The sequence below is a fragment of the Mastigoproctus giganteus genome, chromosome 9 (assembly GCF_048544385.1).
Source record: "Mastigoproctus giganteus isolate SK-2022 chromosome 9, ASM4854438v1, whole genome shotgun sequence".
Classification (NCBI taxonomy): domain Eukaryota; kingdom Metazoa; phylum Arthropoda; class Arachnida; order Uropygi; family Thelyphonidae; genus Mastigoproctus; species Mastigoproctus giganteus.
Window position 1 is genome coordinate 140,269,783 of NC_143583.1, and position 21,976 is coordinate 140,291,758.

General features: G+C 37.4%; 1 protein-coding gene across 1 annotated transcript in view; it reads left to right on the top strand.

Annotated features, from left to right (window-relative positions):
• Window positions 1-16,527: 16,527 nt before the first annotated feature.
• The window catches only part of LOC150080774 (beta-galactosidase-like), a 389,882-nt gene continuing 384,433 nt past the window's right edge, over window positions 16,528-21,976 (top strand). The window contains exons 1-2 of the mRNA XM_090380816.1: window positions 16,528-16,559; window positions 17,925-18,037. Of these exons, the coding sequence (XP_090236942.1) occupies window positions 17,972-18,037 (66 nt within the window). The 5' untranslated portion in view covers window positions 16,528-16,559; window positions 17,925-17,971. The remainder of the gene's footprint in view (window positions 16,560-17,924; window positions 18,038-21,976) is intronic.

Below are 21,976 nucleotides of genomic sequence, written 5' to 3' on the forward strand. Positions count from 1 at the left end.
CTTAAGTTTTGCAAATTACAGTGTCTGGAGACTAGGCACCAGCGAGGTGATCTGATAGAGGTGTATAAAGCCTTGAATGGTTTAAGCATGCTCAATGCTGATGGGATTCTTCCTCTAGCTCAGAAAAATCACCTGAGAGGGCATAAATTCAAATTGAGGAAAGACAGATGTAGGATAGACGTGCGGAAATTTGCCTTTACCCAGCGGGTGGTTGGTTGGTGGAACAGACTTCCATCCCTTGTGGTGGAGGTTGATAGCCTAAATAAGTTTAAGGCTCAGCTGGACAGGTATTTTGAACGAACAGAGGGGTGAAGTGGAAGTGGGTTTTTTTTTTTTTGGCTGATGCTGCATAAGCTTGCTTTCTTGCATCAAATGCCTCTACTAATGCTAATACTAATGCTAACACCACAACCCTTTGATATACACTGCTCGACAAAATTAACAGAACACATAGAAATTGTGATGCTCTTGAAGCTTGCGATGAAGAGGGACAAAATTTGGTGTGTTGGTGTACCATAGAATGATGATGAAATGAGAAGACAGTGAGAAACTTCGGACAGGTATTTATAAGGGTTATATAAGAATTACAAAAAAGGTCACATTACAGAAGTCGATACAAGATGCTCGAAAAATATGGTCACATGACATCAGTACGATGATCCCCTCTGACTGCTAAACAGGTCTGACAGTGGTAAACCATGCTTGATATAAGGATGCTTATAAGATTCTAAGGCAGCAAATCCCATTCTTTCACCAGCGCAGACCTTAGCTCACCAAGTGACTGAGGAGCTGGCTGTTGGCGTACAATGGGACGCCCTTGGGCATTGCATGCCACATCCCACGCATGTTCGGCCTGATTTAAGTCTAGTGATCTTGCTGACCAAGGCAGTCGTTGTATATCATCAATTTCAAGGTAATCCTCCACCACTTGAGTTCTACGTGCAGTGGCATTGTGGTGCATGAAAAGAAAATCTGCACCAACCATTCCCCTAAAAAGTTGCACATAGGATCAAATGTCCACTGTAAGTGTCCCTTTGTCTAATATTGAAGGTATGGGGCTGCATTCCTCGTTGTCTCCAGATGAAATAACGTCTAGATCGCTTTGTAGGTTAAAACGGGTTCGTCAGAGAACAGAACTGTACCCGCCCCCCCCCCCCCGATTTGTCAGCACTCCAAGTCACATGTTTATTCACCAGTTTCAATGAGCTCTGCATTGGTTTGGGGTTAATGGGATAAAAACTACTGGCTTCCTTGTGTAGAGTCAACTTGAATTGAGCCTTCTTAATGCAGTCCAGTTGGAAATATTCACCAGTGGCCACGGCAACCCTCAAGAGACAGTTGATGACAGGACATTATTATTATTATTAGCCACATTGTGCAAGGAAGCCTGAGGCTTATGCTGCACCAGCTAAAAAAATTTCCAAGTTACCCTGAGAGAGAGAGAGAGAGAGAGAGAGTCGGAAGTAGAAGGGAATCACCAAGAAAGAGAAGAATTATGATATCCAGCTCAGGACCCTGGGTGTGCCAAGCCCATACTTACCAGATGTGAGCCCCTTGGGTTATCATAGGGTTCTGATTTGCTGTTAGACCAGATAGCGGTCTGTTCTGGTTAACATGGACCCTGGGCAACTTTGGCTAGTTCTCCTAGTAATTACTACCACCTAGTAATGGTTCTTGTCTCCTGAAGCTGTTTCCTTACCAAACTGTTATTTTTAGGCCACCCGAATAATTAAATTCATCTGCATTGCTGTGTGTCTTATGTCTAATTGCATGTGTTTTTTGGTCGATTTGTGTGTTTTACTGGATGAAAAACCTCAGTTTCTGGGGGGGGGGCCTTACTATCTATGTATGAGACCGGCTAACTCAGCCACGGAGTAAAAAAAGCCCATCAAAGTTCCTCGTGTCATCGATGGGATTTGAACCCGCGCCTTTTCTACCCGGTGTGGGGAGGATAGTGATGATACCACTGTGCTACCCGCGCAGACAAACTGTTTCCATTGTGCCGCGACGACACAGCATAACACATTGAGCCAATGTGCCACCTCTGCGACTGCTCGGCTTCAAGTCATCCAAATCATCATTCTTCGCTTTCTTGGTGATTCCCTTCTACTTCTCTCTCTCTCTCTCTCTCTCTCTCTCTTCAGGGTAATTCAGAAATTTTTTTTTTTTGGCTGGTGAAGCATAAGCCTCAGGCTTCCTTGCACCATATGGCTAATAATAATAATAATAATAACTACCCATCATCTCAAAGAATCATCTAAACCAATGTCTCCCAAATTACTGAGATCTACGGACCCCTTCAAAAAAGAAAATAAAAAGTTTGCGAACACCAATATATATATATATATTACTTTATGTTTTTCTGAACGTTTTGTGGATCCTCTGGAATTGGTCTACGGACCCCAATTTGAGAAATGCTGATGACTTGCCATCCTGAGTACTGGAGATGTGGCTATCCCACAGAGCAACCGAAAAAAAAAAAAAAAAAAACGTGAATGAAGTGATGTGGTCGAACCCATGTTTTTATAGGTGATTAATTCGCATATGTGCAGCTTTATAAGGTGGTAGATAAATTTCTATTGGATACTCGCCAGGATGCCTATTACATAAAATATTTGCCTTTGGCTACACTGTTCCCAATAAAATATTGATGAAAAACATTTTGTTCTGTTAATTTTGCCGAGCAGTGTATCTCGGCAATAAGCGTTGGTACTTAAAAATAAAAAAGGCTAGTTACTATATAAAAAAACTATTTATGAATTACTGAAAATACAGCAAATCCCTGAATAGGTTTTTTGTTATAGTAAATAAATAACTGAACCTCTATTGCCAGAGTCAGTGATATGTCCGAGCTGATACGCTAGGAATAAAGAGATGCCATATAAAGATTACCGAAACATTTTTGAAATTATTATTACTGTACTTTCCTTATCGAACTGTTACCCAGACAACTAGGCACAGAGTAGTAAGATGTTACTACTCTGTGCAACTAGGAATCTTCAAATATTAAGTTTTTCTAATAGAGAAAATGGGTCGGAGCAGTTGCGCTAATAATTTCTAGAATATGTCCCCTCTGGGAAAATGCCAATATGTCCCCAATGGGAAAAGCCAGTGAACTGTTGTGGAATATCCAGGGGCTCTCATCTGGTGAGTATGGGCTTGGCACACCCAGGGTGCTGAGCTGGATATCATCATTCTTCTCTTTCTTGGTGATTCCCTTCTACTTTTAACTTTCTCTCTCTCTCTCAGGGTAACTTGGGAATTTTTTTTGGCTGATGCAGCATAAGCCTTAGGTTTCCTTGCACCATGTAGCTAATAATAATAATAATAATAATCTAATATCTTTATTGCAATCAGCAAAAATAAGTAAATTTTACATGTATGCTTAGTGCAATAGCCTTTAACAGCAAAAATTCTAGGGGTTTAACATAGAAACGAACTAAAACTCTAATAACAAAAAAATAAGTTGTAAACACATGAAAACAGATTTTTTTTTTTTACAATATCAACAAACCAATCAAGGAGAAATAGAGACAGTCACTCGGTTGAAGATGAGAGGTGCGCCCTGATGATATGTCTTCTGTAGGCTTTGTCCTCAATGTATTTCTTGTCGTCAGCATCCATATCTTGGACGTTTTGGAGCATCTCCATTGGTAGGAATCTGCCGTTCTTCCTGAGCCTCCCCGCCACTGACTGTAAAGAAGGGCGGGCCCTTAAGGGTCTCGGGGGAATTTTCCAACTACAAATCTCCCAAAAAATTGGCGTGTTGATTTCACCCGCCATCATTTTAATGGTGAAGTGTAAGCGGAGGGTGAAGATCTGTTCTGAGACTTTTCTGTAGTTTAGAAGTTTGGTCATTTCTGAAGTATGTGTGGGGGTGGAAGCTTGTGCTTGAAGAGCACCCACCGAAGAAGCCAGTACTCATCAGATGAGGTGGTTTTTGCTGCCGACGCCCAGATTTCAGATCTGTAGGTTGAAGAAACCAGTAAATATATTGAATGGTGTACTGGGACTCTGTGACATGAAGGAGGTATTCTTTGGCAAGCAATCTGGATCGGCAGACCTTGTTGTGAATATCTGCCACACGGTGTTTAAAGCTGAGCTTAGGGTCAAAGATGACCCAAGATCTCTGTGCTTGGTTACTGGAGGGATGGAGGTTCCATGGATAATAATAATAATTATTATAGTGAAATTTATGATTTAAATATAATATATTATTTTAAATTGAATGAATTGTTAATGTGGAATGGTTTATTATTGTTACCCTTTTCAGATTGTTACTGAACAACTTTATGGGGATACATGGACTTGTTTAAAAATCGGAAAAATGAATGAATCATTAATCTTCAAGATTTTTGAAATTATCATTATTTCCCTTTTCAGAAACCAAAAACAACATTATATAAATGTACTGATAATGAAATTCGTACTGATAATGAAATTTTTACAAATCTAATATCGTTGTACTTATATTTTAATGATAACCTTATATTTTACCATATGAAATATTAAACTGATAAATAGAGAAAATAAAGCTATCATAATTAATAGATAATTTTAAATTCAGTTAAAAAAAAAAAAGGTAAAAATTGAGTTTTCATAAGAGAAAAGAAAAATTTATTACTCATGGATGTCACCAAAAGAGCGTCATTGATAATTAAACCCTTTAGTATTGCTTTAACTGAATTTACTTTTGATCTGTTTAAACCATACCCCAATAAACTGTTGCAACATCGAATCGGGTAAAGCTTTCATTGTATGTTAATTGCATATGATACCTATGAATTTTATATGTATGTCTTTATATTTTTCAGGTTTCTTTCTCTCCTTTTATTAATTCAAATGGTTTATGTATTGCTGTACTATTTTTAATTTAAATGTTTTTCTTATATATAATTTATATATATGACATATATTTATAATATATGTATATATAATATATAAAATTTATAATAATTTCTATATATTATGTATATGACATTAAGAATAGGAAATCTATAGACTTACTTAACTGAAGTTTAACATAGACAATCTGATTGAGGTGTATAAGGCCTTGAATGGGTTGAGCAGGCTCATTTCTGATGGGATTCTTCCTTTTGCTCAGATTATGAATCTGAGGGAACATAAATTCAAATTGAGGAAAGACAGTTGTAGAATAGATGTGCAGAAATTTGCCTTTAGCCAGCGGGTGGTTAATTGCTGGAACAAACTTCAATCTGTCGTTGTGAAAGTCAAGATATAGAAATTCGTTGTGGAAGTCAATTCAAGAATGAACTGGGCAAACTTTTAGATGGAATGGATGTGTGAATTTTTTTTTTTTTTTGGGCGATGCTACATAAGCTTGCTTTCTTTCATCACATGCCTCTACTACTACTGCTACAAGTTACAAGTATGGGCACTGTTGAAAAATAATTGAGTTAGGGTTATATTTGAAAGTGTCTGCAATTTTGTCCAGACACAAGAGAAGGGGAATATATGATGAAAGCCTTATCAATCAGTTCAGACCTGGAGAGTTTGTGCAAGGCTCAGGGGGTAGAAGTTTTCTCAGTGTGGTCTGTGCTTGTTAACAGGAGACACTGCTTCTACAGGGATGGGATACATTATAGAAAGGGTGCAAGAATATTTGCTGATGCTGTTGAGGCGGTGTTAGGTCTCTCGGCAGAAAACTGATAGCTTGGAGTGTACAGAGACTAATAGATTAAAAATAGCCACAGGAAGAGGTGAAAGTGATTCTTGCACTGCTTCTATTGGAATGAGCAGAAGACAGGAAAGCAAGGTGCTGGGCAGGGTCGTCTTTAGGGTAAGGTTGAGTAGGCACTAGCCTAAGGGTGCCAAGGTTTAGGGGGCGGCACTGTTGCCCCCTTCTCTGAAGAACAAAGTCCACAAGAAAAATTTTATGTATTTTATGTGTTAACATATTAAAAGCAAACAATATTAAATTCAAAATCAAAACTTTTAGGAATTAGCTTTACATACTTTTAAACAATATTTCAAAACAACCTTCTACAATCTAATTTGTAACTCCTATTTTTATTTATGAGACTGAATAGGTTCAAAGAAATTTATTTGTGAATCTGTGTTTTCTTTACTTACTCATGTGTTTATTGTTACACTCATATTCTAAAAAATGAAAATCTTCACATCGGCGGGAGGGGAGTGCCATCAGTCAATGTGGCCTAGGGACACAATATACCCTTGAGCTGGCCCTGGTGCTGGGGATTTCAAGGATAGGTGAGAGTCATCATGGAACAAGTAACTGCATGGGCTGTGTTAAGGATAACTAACAGTAAGAACAGGTGCACATTTACTTGCATGTACACCAGTGCTAAGAGCATAATAAATAAATTTGATGAATTTGAAGTGTTGGTCAAGACATCAGATGTGGACATTGTTGGGATACCATTGAGGTGGTGTCACACAGGGCCAGCTCAAGGGTATATGGGGTAATTGACTAATGGCATCTCCCTCCCTCCTGCCAGTGCAAATATTTTCATTTTTTAGAATGATTAATTTTACATTTTATTTACTTACAAAAATTAGATAGTATGAATCAGAGCTGTAATATTCAATACGTTCTACATTGATATTAATATTTGAAAAATATTAATATCACCGGAAGTGTTCTACGTACTATATTGAGGTAAACTCCTCTTATTATTTTACAAATATTACTTACAAAAAACTTTGCAGGCCTTGTTTTTGGGAAGGGGGGGCAGTGTTGGTGCCCCTAGGCCAATGCTACTTGGCCTTAACTTAAAGGTCGCCCTGGTGTCACACAGATATAAGGAATGCAGAATTTGAATACAGGTAGTATAATTTGTAGAGAAAGGATGCTTATGCTCTTAGTTAGCAAGCACATTGGAACTAATGATATTAAAAGTAAGAGATCTGAAAACTTACTTAACAAGTACAGGGCAAATAGGGCAGATAAAAGTCTTGAGTTAGAGTTGAATTTGGAAGTGTCTGCAATTCTGCCCAGACACGATAGGAGGGAGTATATATGTTGAGAGCATTGTCAATCAGTTTGGCCCCAGAGAGAATGTGCAAGGCTTGTGGGGTAGAATTTTTTGCAGCATGGTCTGTGCTTGTTAACAGGAGGGATTAATTTTACAGGGATGGGACCCACTTGAATAGTAGTAGAAGTAGTAGTAGTGGCATGTGACACAAGAAAGCAAATGTATGAGCTTATGCAGCATCAGCCAAAAAAAAAAAAAAAAAATTTACAAACAATTCCCCCTAAATGTGATCTTGACTTTCCTCTTCATCCGAATTTGCTTCACTTGCACTTAGTGTTTCTTGCTTGGAATATCAACATTTTGGACAGGTGTTGACATTCACGTGTTTCAATTTCTTCATCAATAGTAGTAAAGCCAGAGGAAATCAAAGTCGATGGACCTGGCTGTGGCTGGATGTCCAGAACATTGGTAATCGAACTTGTTGCTTTTTTTATTTGGTCGCTTTTAATTTTTTTCCCTTTTTCTGTATTCATAACCAGAGAGTCATTTCCTTCCATCAGACATGGTGTACTGACGTGGGATTTACTTAAAGATTTAACTACTATCAGGGGTAAAGGAAAGGGTTTTTGCTTCCGTAAAGGCGAGTACAGTGGTCTCCGACAGTTTTTAGTTTCTGTATAGTGGGATCAACTGACGATGTTACCAACAGTAAATTCTAAGTGGGAAGCATTCAAGGAATTAATCGTGGAAGCTACTAAAAGGTTCATACCTATTAAGAAATATTGTTCAAGGTTAAGGCCTAAATGGTTGTCAAATGAACTAATGAGACTCGTAACAGAGAAGAAAAATGCATGGGATGCATATAAATTATCAAGCGACTCAGAAGCATATGGCAGATATAAGTTAATCTGTAATTAGGTCACAAAGGAGGTTCGGCAGGCGAAGGCAGATTACGAGAAATCCTTGGCAAAAGATGCTAAGAAAAACAGCAAGGATTTCTTTACTTATATAAACTTTAAAAGGAAGGGGATGAATCTGATCGGTCCACTTGACATCGATGGTTCGACTGTTGATGATCCTGCTCAGATAGCAAACAAACTGAATGAGTATTTTGCATCTACATTCACATGTGAGGAATTATTAAGGTTTGAAAATGGCAGCAGGTTATCAAATTGTAGCAAGATACTTAATGATTTTGTAATAACCGAGAGCAAAGTGGAAGAGAAATTGTTGAAGTTAAACGTAAGAAAAGCACCTGGGGTGGATGGGATCTATCCAGTTATATTAAAGGAGACGGCAAAGCAACTAAGCAAACCCTTAGCCATAATTATGAGAGCATCCTTGGACTCAGGGGAGGTTCCCACGGACTGGAGATGTGCAAATGTATCCCAAATTCACAAAGGGGGATCGAAGGGTGACACGAGTAACTACAGACCAGTTAGTTTAACTTCTGTTCCGGGTAAAATAATGAAGTCGCTGGTTAAGGATGCATTGCAGGATCATCTAGACAAGACTGCAGCAATAATTCAGACACAGCATGGGTTTGTTAAGGGAAAGTCTTGTCTGACAAATTTGATAGAATATTATGATGTGGTTACAAAGGAACTGGATGCGAAAAATAATTTTGATATCATATACTTGGATTTCAGGAAAGCTTTTGACACTGTTGCGCATGGAAGACTACTGTACAACTTGGAGCAGAATGGTATTAAGGGGAAGTTGCTACAATGGATAAAAGGATGGTTAAGTGGGAGAAGACAGAGGGTGGTAATCAATGGGTGCTGCTCTTCTTGGACTAATGTTATTAGTGGAGTCCCACAGGGTTCGGTGTTAGGTCCACTGTTGTTTTGTATATTTATCAATGATATTGATGAAGGTATATCAGGCTTAATGTCGAAGTTTGCAGATGATACAAAGGTTGGCAGGGTTGTTAATGACAGTAATGGCAGTGTGCTACTGCAACAGGATCTAGAAAATTTGGGCAGATGGGCTAAGAAGTGGCAACTGAAGTTTAACCTTGACAAATGCAAAGTACTATATATGGGTAGAAGTAACCCCAGAGAAACGTACCAACTGTGTGGTACTACACTTAAGGTGGTAGAAAATGAAAAAGACCTGGGAGTAATTGTGCAGGCAGATATGAAGTTTTCTGAGCAATGCAGACAGGCTGCCAGGGCAGGTCATGGGGTTTTGTCAATGATATATAGGAATTTTGCTAGCAGGGAAAAGGAGGTGATTATCCCTCTGTATAAGGCAATGGTCAGGCCACGGCTTGAGTACTGCGTACAGATCTGGAGGCCTCATTTTAGGAAGGATGTAGATTTACTTGAGCGTGTACAGAGAAGGGCAACAAGATTGGTGAGGGGAATGAAGGGATCCTCTTACCAAGAGAGGCTTAAGTTCTGCAAATTGCAGTGGCTGGAGACTAGGCACCTGCGCGGTGATCTGATTGAGGTATATAAGGCCTTGAATGGGTTGAGCACGCTGAATTCTGATGGGATCCTTCCACTTGTTCAGATTACGAATCTAAGGGGGCATAAATTCAAATTAAGAAAAGACAGATGTAGAATAGATGTGCGGAAATTTTCCTTTAGCCAGCGGGTGTTTAATTGCTGGAACAAACTTCCATCTGTCGTTGTGGAAGTTGATAGGTTGAATAAATTTAAGGAGGAACTGGACAGGCATTTGGAGGGAATGGTGTGATTTTTTTTTTTTTTTTTTTTGCTGATGCTGCATAAGCTCATACATTTGCTTTCTTGCATCACATGCCACTACTACTACTACTACTACTACTACATCTGAGACATATTGGGAAAAAAAAAAAAAAAAAAAAAGTTTTAAATTTGACATTAATTTTTTGTTAATTATATAATATCGGTGTAAATATACCATAATTAACCCATATATTTGAGCTACGATTGTAGCGTAGAAGGCATCGTTTTAATTGTATCTCATAATGTGGTTGCCTTCACAACAAGATAGCTACTATTGAATTACTTCAAATAAATAACGCTTCTCTAGTAGAGAAGACTACTGTTATTTATTTTCAGCGTACCACCACCCAGACGATCGTTTCGAAGCTTTTTGGCTTCGTCATCAGTGGGCGGGTAGGTAATACAATATGCCATCTCAGTTGCGAAGTTATATCCACATTATGAGAGATGCCAGAAGGGTGTGGTGGTAATGTATTTGGAAAATTAATTTTCCAAATTTTTTGTTAATATGAAATACAACAAAATACATTCTTCGATACATTGAACTTTATCTCCTTAGCCTTTGCTGTTTCTTTTAGTGTTTACAGAACATTGGTCTTTACCACCTCTTAGTCTCTGCCGCCCTGGTGCGGTACACCACTTGCACCACTGGGGTGGCATCGCTCTGATTGCATTCATGGGCTGAGAGATGGCAATTGAAGTTTAACATTGCCAAATGCAAGGTACTGCACTTGGATAGCAGTAACCCCAAAGTAATGTACCAGCTGTGTGGTACTACACTCAGGGTAGTGGATAATGAAAGACCTGGGGTAAATTGTTCAGTCAAACATGAAATTATCTGAGCAAGGCAGACATGGGCAATCATAAAAACCAGGTCAGCTCATGGGGTTTTGTCAATAATATACAGCAACTTTGCTAGCTGGATTAAGGAGATAATTATCCCTTTGTATAAGGCCATCTTTATGCAGTGTCTTGAGTACTGTATTCAGGCCGTACTTTAGGAAGGATGTGGATCTGCTGGATTGGGTGCAGAGAAGAGCAACTAGATTAGTGATGTGTGCTCTTAGAAAGGCTTCAGTTCTGAAAATTGCAGTATCTTATGACCAGGCACCTGCAGGGAGATCTGATTGAGGCTTGACTCTATTGAGTAAGCTGAATGTTAATGGTATTCTTCTACTTGCTGAGACCACTCATGTGAGGAGGCATAAATTCAAGCTGACAAAGAATGGATGCAGGATAGATGTGTGGAAGGTTGTCTTCAGCCAGATGGTCATTGATTGTTGGAACAGGCTTCTGTCTGTTGTTGTGGAGGTGGATGGGTTGAATAAATTCAAGGGAGAACTAGGCAAATTCTAGGCAAAAAAAACAATTTGCCCAAATTCTTGGGCGAATTGTTTTTTTTTTTTTTTTGTGGCAAAATCTATATAAATTAGCTTTCTTGTATAATTTGCCATTACTACTACTATTACTACATGAAATCTTAGGCAGTGCATCCAGTTGACATGGGTGGCTAGTGTAATGTTGAGTCAGTTTTGTGTGACAAGCACTGAGAGAGCAAAAATGAGAGTAGGATTGTGTTATAGGCCTAATGACTGTGATGAGTATACCAAACAGAGAGGTGCCTCTGTAGCCAGGTGGGAAAGAGCAGCAGTGCATAGCACACACTTCTTGATTAGACCGGGGTTCGAGCCCATCACCACCAAATACGGAGGATGCGGAAAGGTCAGGGAATGACCACCGCATATCCCGGAGCAGGCCTTAGTTGCTAATGCTCCTAAAAACCAAATTACAACAACAATTTCGTTGTCTCATAATGGGGGGATGTTAACTAACCAGATATTGAGTAGAACTTGTGGGTTGGACACTCATGTACTGGATGGACTTTTGTAGATTTCTTGGATGACTGATTTTCTACAGCAGCATGTTAGAGAGGCAACAAGATGAAACAGTACTACTACAACCACTGCTCTGACTTACATAAGGGCTGCGTTCCACAGAATTCTACCTGTCAGAATTTCCCTAAATGCTTATGCAGCACTCACAAATTTGATTGAAGCAAAAAAGAAATTTCCAAGAACATGTAAATAGAATTATTTATTCAATTTTTTTATCTCGTGCACAGGAAAAATTACCAAAAGGTAGAGACAGGCATAGTGTCAGCAAGTTTTACCTTTCGATCATCATTGCCAGAATTAACTCTCCAGCTGATAAGCATGCCACTGCCTAAGTTAAGGGCTGTGGAGATTTAGAAGGGATTTTTTCAAACACATCACAAATTTTTTTGCAGCTGCAGAATCGGAACTGGCGACTTCACCTCATACTTTAATGTTTTGGAAATCAGTGTGATGCTTGAACCTATTAAACGACTCGTTGCTTGCTAGGAACTTGGCTTGGGGTTCACCGTACATATCCTTAATATCTTCATAAATATTTCTTGCTTTTGCTTGAATGGCCATTGGATTCATTGCACTTACTTCTGAATCTTATTTTCCATCCATTTTATTAATAACTTTTCTATCTTCGATATAGCACCTGAACGCTGTTTTGTGATCTCTGTTGATTTTAAATGCATTGATCCTTTAACATGTTCTTTTATATGCACACTACCCCTTAAAATAGTATTCACTGTTGAAGCAGTGAGAACTAATTGCATGCAACTTTGTCCTGCTTCGTACTTCTTAATTAATCATCTTCATTTCTAAATCAGTTTTGTTTCGTTTCCTAGCACTGCCATCACTTGAACTATCCATTGGCCCCTTTCCCTTCACCATTGTAATAAGTAAATAGGAACGAAGAGAAGATTCTGAAAATTTATTTTTGTTTTTTATATGATTGAAGATTTCACTAAAGGGGAACTGAACTCATTTAACCATAATACTGTAATGTAAAAACCTACAAAATTCCCATTATCGGTATTATTTCAAATGCAATAAGATCAAGTCAATAAACCAGAAAGTGTAAATTTTTTTTATTGTTTTATGGTAGTGACCTCCAGAAATGTGTTTTAGAAAAATATCACAAAGGCATTCAAAATTGATTCTTATAACGGAACATATGAAAGCGTAGTGCAATTTCCATTATTAAAATTACCTTATAGAGAGATAAATAGCATAGTTATATAGCGAAAATTTCAACTTTTGAGGTCTTGGAACGAATGCCAAAAAAAAAAAAAAACAATGTGCTATTGGGTTCACATTATGATATTTTCATGATACGTCCATTTATTCCTACGGGATGCAAAATACGTTTCCACAATTTTTTAAAGTTTGCACTGGCCAGCAAAAACTACTTAAGTCGGATTTCCATAAGTCAAGTATTACGTAAGCTGGGGCTTGCCTGTAATCTGGTTACAGCAATGATTCTTCTTGCATTAAGAATCTGTAGGTAAAAGACCCATGGGTAGCAACAATCATAGTGTACTAATGTGGAATTTAATTGAAGAAATAACTACTGTCAACTGCATTCAAGGGAGAACTAGGCATTCAAGGGAGAATGCAATAAGGCTCAGGACCTTGCATCCAGCTCAGGACCTTGGGGATGTATATTGTATAGGTGAGTACAGTGTTCTCAGACAGTTTTTAAATTTTGTGTGTTTGGACCAACTGATGACGTTACCAACAGCAAATTCTAAATGAGAAGCATTCAGAGAAGTAATTGTAGAAGCTACTAGGCTTGTCATACCAATGAAGAAATACTGTTTAAGGTTTAGACCTTAATGGATGTCAGATGAACTATTGAGATATTATTATTAGCTATAGGGTGCAAGGAAGCCTGAGGCTTATGCTGCACCAACCAAAAAAAAAAAAAAAAAAAAATCATCCCCAAGAGAGAGAGAGAGTCAAAAGTCGAAGGGAATCACCAAGAAAGAGAAGAATGATGATATCCAGCTCAGGACCTTGGGTATGCCAAGCCCATGCTCACCAGATGCGAGCCCCTGGGGTTAAATATATGGCAGAGAAGAAAAGTGCATGAAATGCATATAAATTATAAGATGATATAGAATCTTATGATATATATAAATTACTCTGTAATCAAGTCACAAAGGAGGTTAGACAAGCTAAGGCAGATAATGAGAAGTCTCTGGTAAAGAATGTAGTGATAAGCAGCAAAGACTTCTATGTTTATATTAACAGTGGAAGGAAGCAGTTGAATCATATTGGGCCACTTGATGACAGTTGGTTAACTGTTAATGACTGTGCTGAGGTTTCTGACATGATTAGGCATTTTGCATCTACATTCTCACACCACATGAGGAATTCTTTAGTGGAGGGAATGCCAGAAGTTTATCAGACTCTAAGGAATATTAAATTACTTTGTGATTGAAATGAAAGTGGAAGAGAAATTGTTGAAGCTGAACATAAAATAGGTGCCTTGGGATGTATATTAAGGGAGGCAGCAAAGGAGGTAAGGAAACCCTTTGCTATAATTATGACAGAATCCTTGGATTGACAGGAGGTCCCATTGTTCTGGTGATGTGCAAATATATCCCTGGTTCATAAAAGGGGGAGGGGGGGTCAAAGGATGACATGCATAATTATAGTCCTGATAGCTTAATGTGTACTTCAGGAAAAATACTCCATGCTGTGGAGTATAATTTCACATCATGGAGTATATTCAGGATGAACTACTGCATATAATCAGGATGAACTACTGCATCAAATTGGACTGAGAAATGGTAGTTATAGTTTACCATTTCCAAATGCAAGGTATTGCATGTGGGTAAAAGTAATCCCAGAATAATTTATTAACTATGTGGTACCACGCTCATAAAGTCGAAAATGAAAGAAGACCTGGAGGTAATTGTGCAGTCAGATATGAAATTCTCTGAGCAGTGCAGACATGCTGTGAGGACAGCTCATGGGTTTTTTTCTATGATATACAGGAATTTTGCTAGCATTGATTTTGCTAGCATTCCTTTGATTATTCCAAGTCCACGGTTAGACTGCATTTTGAGTACTGTGTACAGGAAGGACGTGCTAGAATGGGTGTAGGAAAGGGCAATGAAAAATTGTGAAGGAAACAAAAGGGGTGCTCTTATCTAGAAAGACTTCAGTTCTACAAATTGTATTGTCTCTAGACATGGTACCTGCATGGAGATCTGATTGAGGTGTATAAAGCCTTGAATGGATTGAGTAAGCTAAATGTTAATGGCATTCTTCTTCTTATTCAGACTACACATATGAAGGGGTATAAATTCAAGTAGACAAAGGGTGGTTGCAGGTTAGATGTGTGGAAGTTTTCCATTGGCCAGTGGGTGGTTGATTGTTGGAACAGGCTTCCATTTGTTGTTGTGGAAGTGGATGGTTTGAATAAATTTTAGGAAGATCTAGACCAGGGATTCTCAGCGGGGGCAAAAATTGGGTTTGGAAAATTGGAAAAAATCATGGGTATTACAATGGTTTGTGGCCCTCCAAAGTTCAACTTTACCCAACGACATTTTTATTCCTTCATATATAATTTCTCTCATTGGGTTTGCTTTTCCCCTGAGACAACTGATTTTTAACATATAGGTATATTATATTAGGAGGGAGTGATAAATTTGGTAAAAGGAAATTTCACGCCCACTATTACCAAATTTGGATAAATTTGGTAATAGTGGGCGTGATTTAATTCAACCACCTTTGCTTTTCTTAGGCATTAAACGTCTGAGCTTTCAGAGGTAATGTCTCTGCAGTCCTTGGCATTTGCACCTTTCCGACAGCTGCGACCTTGGCGGCAGCGTGGTGTGGTTTATTTATTTGTTCTTTTGTTTCATTGGTTATTATATGGATGGGATGAGGAAATATTTCAGTGTACTGTTTCTACTAAGTCTGTGTGCGTAGCATAGCAATATCATCACCGTCCTCCCCACACTGGATGGAAAAAGCCTGGGTTCAAATCCTGTCACTGACAAGAGGAACTTTAATGGGCGTTTTTCACTCCATGGCTGAGTTAGTCGGTCTCAGGAGTAGATAGCAAGGTCCCCCCCCCCCGGCAATTGACCATAGAACACATGCAATTTGTAGACATAATACGCAATGCACGGCAGATGAATTTAATTATTCAGGTGGCCCAAAAATAATAGTTTTTTTTTTGTTTTTTTTTTACTGTTTCTACTTTCTAAGCAACAATTAGTATTGATTTATTGTTTCCTTGTGGAAGCTGTTTATTTTTGATCCACAGTGCTTTTGTGAGTGACATGGACCATGAGAGTTAAATAAAAATTGTTTATAATTTATTATTTAATTTTTTGTAGTTATTCAATCCATCACCAATCATGGCAACTGCCGAAAAGAAAAAGTGTCGAGAGTATCTGGATGAATATTTAGCTTATGGTTTTATTGAAAGCCCATTCGACTCAAGACAGTCTGTGTCTTATGTGCAATAGTTCTTTTTCAAATGACGATATGAAACCAACAACACCTTTAGATCACTTAAAATGGAAACATCCTGATAAAGTTGGTAAACATATCGAATATTTTAAAAATTTAAAACAGAATTTTGAGCAACGTAACACTGTTACTTCCTTATTTAAGAAGAACACACAAACAAATGATGATGGAAATTCAGGAAGAACTCATTGAATTAAAATTTAATGAAGAATGCAAATATAAATTCGAAAAAGGTGTAATGGTTGAGTTGTGGGGATAAAAAACAATTAAACTTCTTCATCCAACAATATGGTCTGAAATGGTCAAAGTACTTTGTTTTCCAATGTCTTATATGGTTGAAATTGGTTTTAGTTCAGTAAATAAAATATTAACAAATTTTTAAGTTTGTTTATTTGGAAAGAAAGAGAAGTGATATATATTCAAGAGGAGACATTAGAATTAAACTTACTAACATCATACCAAACATTGAACTTTTAGCTAAGAAGCATCAGGTTCAGGGATTCTGTTGAATAAAAAGAGTAAGTATAAAGTATTTTCTTGTTTAAAATTTCATGGGGAGTGATTAGGAAAAAAAAAAAAATGTCTAAAAAAGCTCTTTGGGGGGAGGGGCGATAATTAAAAAAAGGTTGAGAAACACTGATCTAGGCAAACTCTTGGAAGGTATGGATGGCTGAAGTGTGTTTTTTGTCATGTCTGAATGTTAATTAGATTGACTGAATTACAAGAATATTAATTAGAATGATCGCATGATTTTTGTTTCTCTTTTCCTTGGATTACTGTTTTTAATTCCTAATATTTGCTCAGACCATGTCACTGAAATTATTCTTGTAGGGATGAAATCTTTTATGCCTCACTTCACTCTATGCCTTTCTTCTTTATCTAAAGTATGGTTCCACCAAAAAATGTGTGAAAGACATTCAGGAAAAGAATATATTGTAGTATAATCTAGTTGGCTTGTATCTGAATGTGCAGTTTATTTTCTTCTTACACTCTAAAGCTCACAGCAGTTGTATACAACTTATTTATAAATCCAGACCGAAAATTTGCATTTTGTTCAAATGGTAGTTGAGTCATTTGGTCTCTCTCTCACTCACTACAGCGACTTTGACTTCTGTCATTCACTTTAGTTGCACTGCATCATCTTTGATGGTTTTATTGCAACTTCATCTTTTATTGCAATTTTATGAAAAATAAGGATTACTTATTTAGTATCTTATTTTTTCTTTAACTCTTGTATTCATGATCTTGGTCAATCTCTTCCTACTATTATGAAACAAATTCCCTTCAGTACTTCATATGGTTTTCCAGCAGGGAAAAAAAAAAAAAAAAAAATTAGAAGTTCAGATAAGCTTGAAGCTAAGAAATTTTCCATTTCTCCACTTAACTTTAAAAACTTGTGATCCAGAGTTAACTCTTGTTTTGTGTCATATATTTATATTAAAAAAAAACCCTTTTTATTCTATTCATGTTTCCTGTTTTGCATGAAATTTTCTCATGTCTTGCCTAAAAACGTTCATAAATATCTCCCTTCTGTTATTGTGTGATTGTGAATGGTTTTTGAGTAAGAAATAACAGAAAATAACATGAAAGTCAAAATTAGTTCATAAATATGAACTAATTTTGACTTTCAATATATCCCATGTTATATTAACATTTAAGAATATAAGAAGGAATTTACCTTTATTCTGTTTCATAGCTATTATAGGAGAGTAGGATAAGAAGAATTCCTATGAGACAGAATAAGTGTAAATTCCTTTATATATTCTTAAATATAAATTTATCCCATAAATTAAATATCTGAGGTTGTATTTCAAATAGAAATGTTTTTTTTTTATTGTTTTAATTTAGTCAGTTTTAATAAAATGCAATTATTTTTATTACAGGTGGAACTGGAATGTGTTATAGCTGTTTAGAAATTCTTAAGTAGGACATGTTGGCTAAGAATTTAAAAGTTATTCTAATTCAGGCATTTCTGACTTTATACCTTTTTTCAGTGGTATGATATGTTATATTAATAAAGATTTTCTCATTTTTAAATAAATATTATGAAAGTTAGTGATATAACTTTTTTTTAATTACAGGCAATTATAGCTAATAATTATTTTGTGGACATTCACAAAATAAGGTTTTCCAGTTCTTGTTATTATATGAAATTACAGCTTATATCACAGCTTATAAAAAAGTTATTGTTTATACTCAAGTGTTACCACTGTCAGAAGAGTTGAAAATGAATTATTTTGACAACGAATGCAGTGATCAAGTGCTACAATTAGTGACTGTGGGACACCTCTCAGGTGACCAACTTGACAGGAGTCTAATTTTCTTTTAAAATTCTGGAATAAATTTTGGGTTTTTTGAATTCTGGAAAATGTTTTGGGTCTTCTTCAGCAAAACCAGTATTTCATCCTTTCTCAATGTATTGAAATATTTATTGTATGTAAATTTAAATTTTTAATAAAAAATTAAATATTTAAAAATTGATTTTCATAGCTTTTATTTTCGTGTAAAAACACATAAAAAAAATATATATTAATTGTGATCAAAATTTAAAATAAAAAATATATATATATTCGATACTATTATTCAGTTCCATTTTAAATTTTTTTTCAAAATTTATTTCAGATTTGCATACTTTGCTAACTGACATCTTGAGAGAATGTCGGATTTAGTGTTTCTGCCATTACTAGGTGCAAACAATGGTAAATCTTTCATTACAAAACCAGGGGAAAGGCTAGCTTTTTGCACTACTGTGAACCTCTAGTAACACGAAACTAGTCTGTAACCAAGTCACAAAGGAGGTTAGGCAGGCAAAGGCAGATTATGAGAAACCTTTGGCAAATGATGCAAACAAAAACAGCAAAGAGTTGTTTATTTATGAAAACTCTAGAAGGAAGGGGATGAATCAGATAGGTCCACTTGATATCGATAGTTCAACTATTGATGATCCTGCTCAGGTAGCTAACAAACTAAATGAATATTTTGCATTGACATTCACACATGAGGAGTTATTCAGCGAGGGGAATGCCAGAGGTGTATTCAACTCTGGCAGTAAACTAGAGAATCTTGTAATAACTGAGAGTAAAGTGGAGGAGAAATTGTTGAAGATAAACACAAGAAAGTCACCCGGGGTGGATGGGATCTATCCAGTTATATTAAAGGAGGCAGCAAAGGAAGTAAGCAAACCCTTCGCCATAATTATGAGAGCTTCCTTGGACTCGGGGGGAGGTACCCATAGACTGGAGATGTGCAAATGTGACCCCAATTCACAAAGGAGGATCAAAGGCTGACACAAATAATTATAGACCTGTGAGTTTAACTTCTGTTCCAGGAAAATTAATGGAGGCACTAGTTAAAGAAGGACTGCAGGATCATCTAGACAAGACTTCAGTTACAGCTCGGACACAGCATGGTTTTGCTAAGGGGAAGTCTTGGCTGACCAATTTGATTGGATACTATGATGGAATCATAAAAGAGCTGGATGCAGGGAATAACTTTGATATTATATACTTGGATCTTAGAAAGGCTTTTGATACTGTTGCACATGGAAGACTGCTGCACAAATTGGAGCAGTGTGGCATTGGAGGCAAATTGCTGTTATGGATAAAGGGATGGTTGAGGGGGAGAAGGCAGAGAGTGGTAATCAATGGACACTGCTCATTGTGGACTAATGTTATTAGCAGAGTTCCTCAGGGTTCAGTGTTGGGTCCATTATTGTTTTCTGTATTTATAAATAATATTGATGATGGTATATCAAGCTTAATGTCCAAGTTTGCAGACGATACAAAGGTTGGCAGGGTGGTTAAGGACACTACTGACGCTGTGCTGCTGCAACAGGATCTGGAAAGGTTGAGCAGATGGGCTGAGAGGTGGCAAATGAAGTTTAACATTGACAAATGTAAAGTACTACATATGGGAAACAGCAACCCCAGAGCAACGTATCAACTCTGTGGTACTACACTGACAGTGGTAGAGAATGAAAAGAACCTGGGGGTAATTGTGCAGGCAGATATGAAGTTCTCTGAGCAGTGCAGACAGGCTGCAAGTGTAGTTCCTGGTGTCTTGTGAATGATATACAGGAATTTTTCTAGCAGGGATAAGGAGGTGATTATTCCCTTGTATAAGGCAATGGTCAGGCCACACTTTGAGTACTGTATACAGGTCTGGAGGCCTTATTTCAAGAAGGATGTAGAGCTGATGGAACGAGTACAGAGAAGGGCAACAAGATTAGTGAATGGAACAAAGGGGTGCTCTTATGAAGAAAGGCTTAAGTATTGCAAATTGCAGTGTGAGGAGACTAGGCACCGGTGAGGTGATCTGATAGAGGTATATAAAGCGTTGAATGGTTTGAGCATGCTCAATGCTGATGGGATTCTTCCTCTTGCTCAGAATAATCACCTGAGAGGGCATAAATTCAAATTGAGGAAAGACAGATGTAGGATAGATGTGCGGAAATTTGCCTTTAGCCAGCGGGTAGTTGGTTGGTGGAACAGACTTCCATCCCTTGTTGTGGAAGTTGATAGCCTAAATAAATTTAAGGCTTAGCTGGACAGGTATTTCGAACAAACGGAGGGGTGAAGTAGAAGTTTTTTTGTTTTTTTTTTTTGGCTGATGCTGCATAAGCTTGCTTTCTTGCATCATTTTCCTCTACAAATGCTAATGCTAATTTTCTGGAACAGAAGTTAAAACTCACAGGTCTATAATTACTTGTGTCAGTCTTTGATCCTCCTTTGTGAATTGGGGTCACATTTGCACATCTCCAGTCTATGCTTACCTCCCTTGAGCCCAAGGAAGCTCTCATAATTATGGCTAAGGGTTTGCTTACTTCTTTTGCTGCCACCTTTAATATAACTGGATAGATTCCATCCACCCCAGGTGCCTTTCTTGTGTTTATCTTCAACAATTTCTCTTCCACTTTACTCTCAGTTATTACAAGATTATCTAGCTTACTGCCAGAGTTGAATACACCTCTGGCATTCCCCTCGCTGAATAACTCCTCATGTGTGAATGTCGATGCAAAATATTCATTTAGTTTGTTAGCTACCTGAGCAGAATCATCAACAGTTGACCCATCGATATCAAGTGGACCAATCTGATTCATGCCGTTCCTTCTAGAGTTTCCGTAAGTGAAGAACTCTTTGCTGTTTTTCTTTGCATCCCTTGCCAAAGATTTCTCGTAATCTGCCTTCGCCTGCCTAACCTCCTTTGTAACTTGGTTATAGATCAACTTGTATCTATCATAGGCTTCTGTGTCACGTGTTAATTTGTATGTATCCTATGCATTTTTCTTCTCTGCCATATGTCTCATTAGTTCATCTGACATCCATTTAGGTTTAAACCTTGAACAATATTTCTTAGTTGGTATGTAAAGCCTAGTAGCTTCCAAGATAAGTTCTTTGAATGCTTCCCATTTTGAATTTGCTGTTGGTAACATCATCAGTTGGTCCCACTGTATAGAATTTAAATACTGTCTCAGTCCATCGTAGTCGCCTTTACGAAAGCAATAACCCTTCCCTTTACCCTTAATGGTAGTTACCTCTTTGAGTAAATCCCACTGTGATCACTGCCACCTAGTGGTTCATTTACCTGCAGATTCTTAATGCATGAAGAATCACTACTGTTAATTAAATCAAGAGTATTACTCCCTCTAGTTGCCTCCCGAACATGCTGATGTAGAAAACAATCATCTAATAAATCCACAAAAGCCATTGCTAGTGTGTGAGTGACCAGCTCCCAAATTCCAGTCAATATCTGGGAAATTAAAATCACCCATTATAAGACTCTCTGATTTACTGGCCCACTCTATTTCCCTGTACAATTTCTTATTATACTCATCAGAGTCATTAGGCCTATAGCACACTCCTACTCTCAGTTGTGATCTCCCAATGCTTATGTAACACCAAACTGACTCGACACTGCACTGTCCAACGACGTTGAC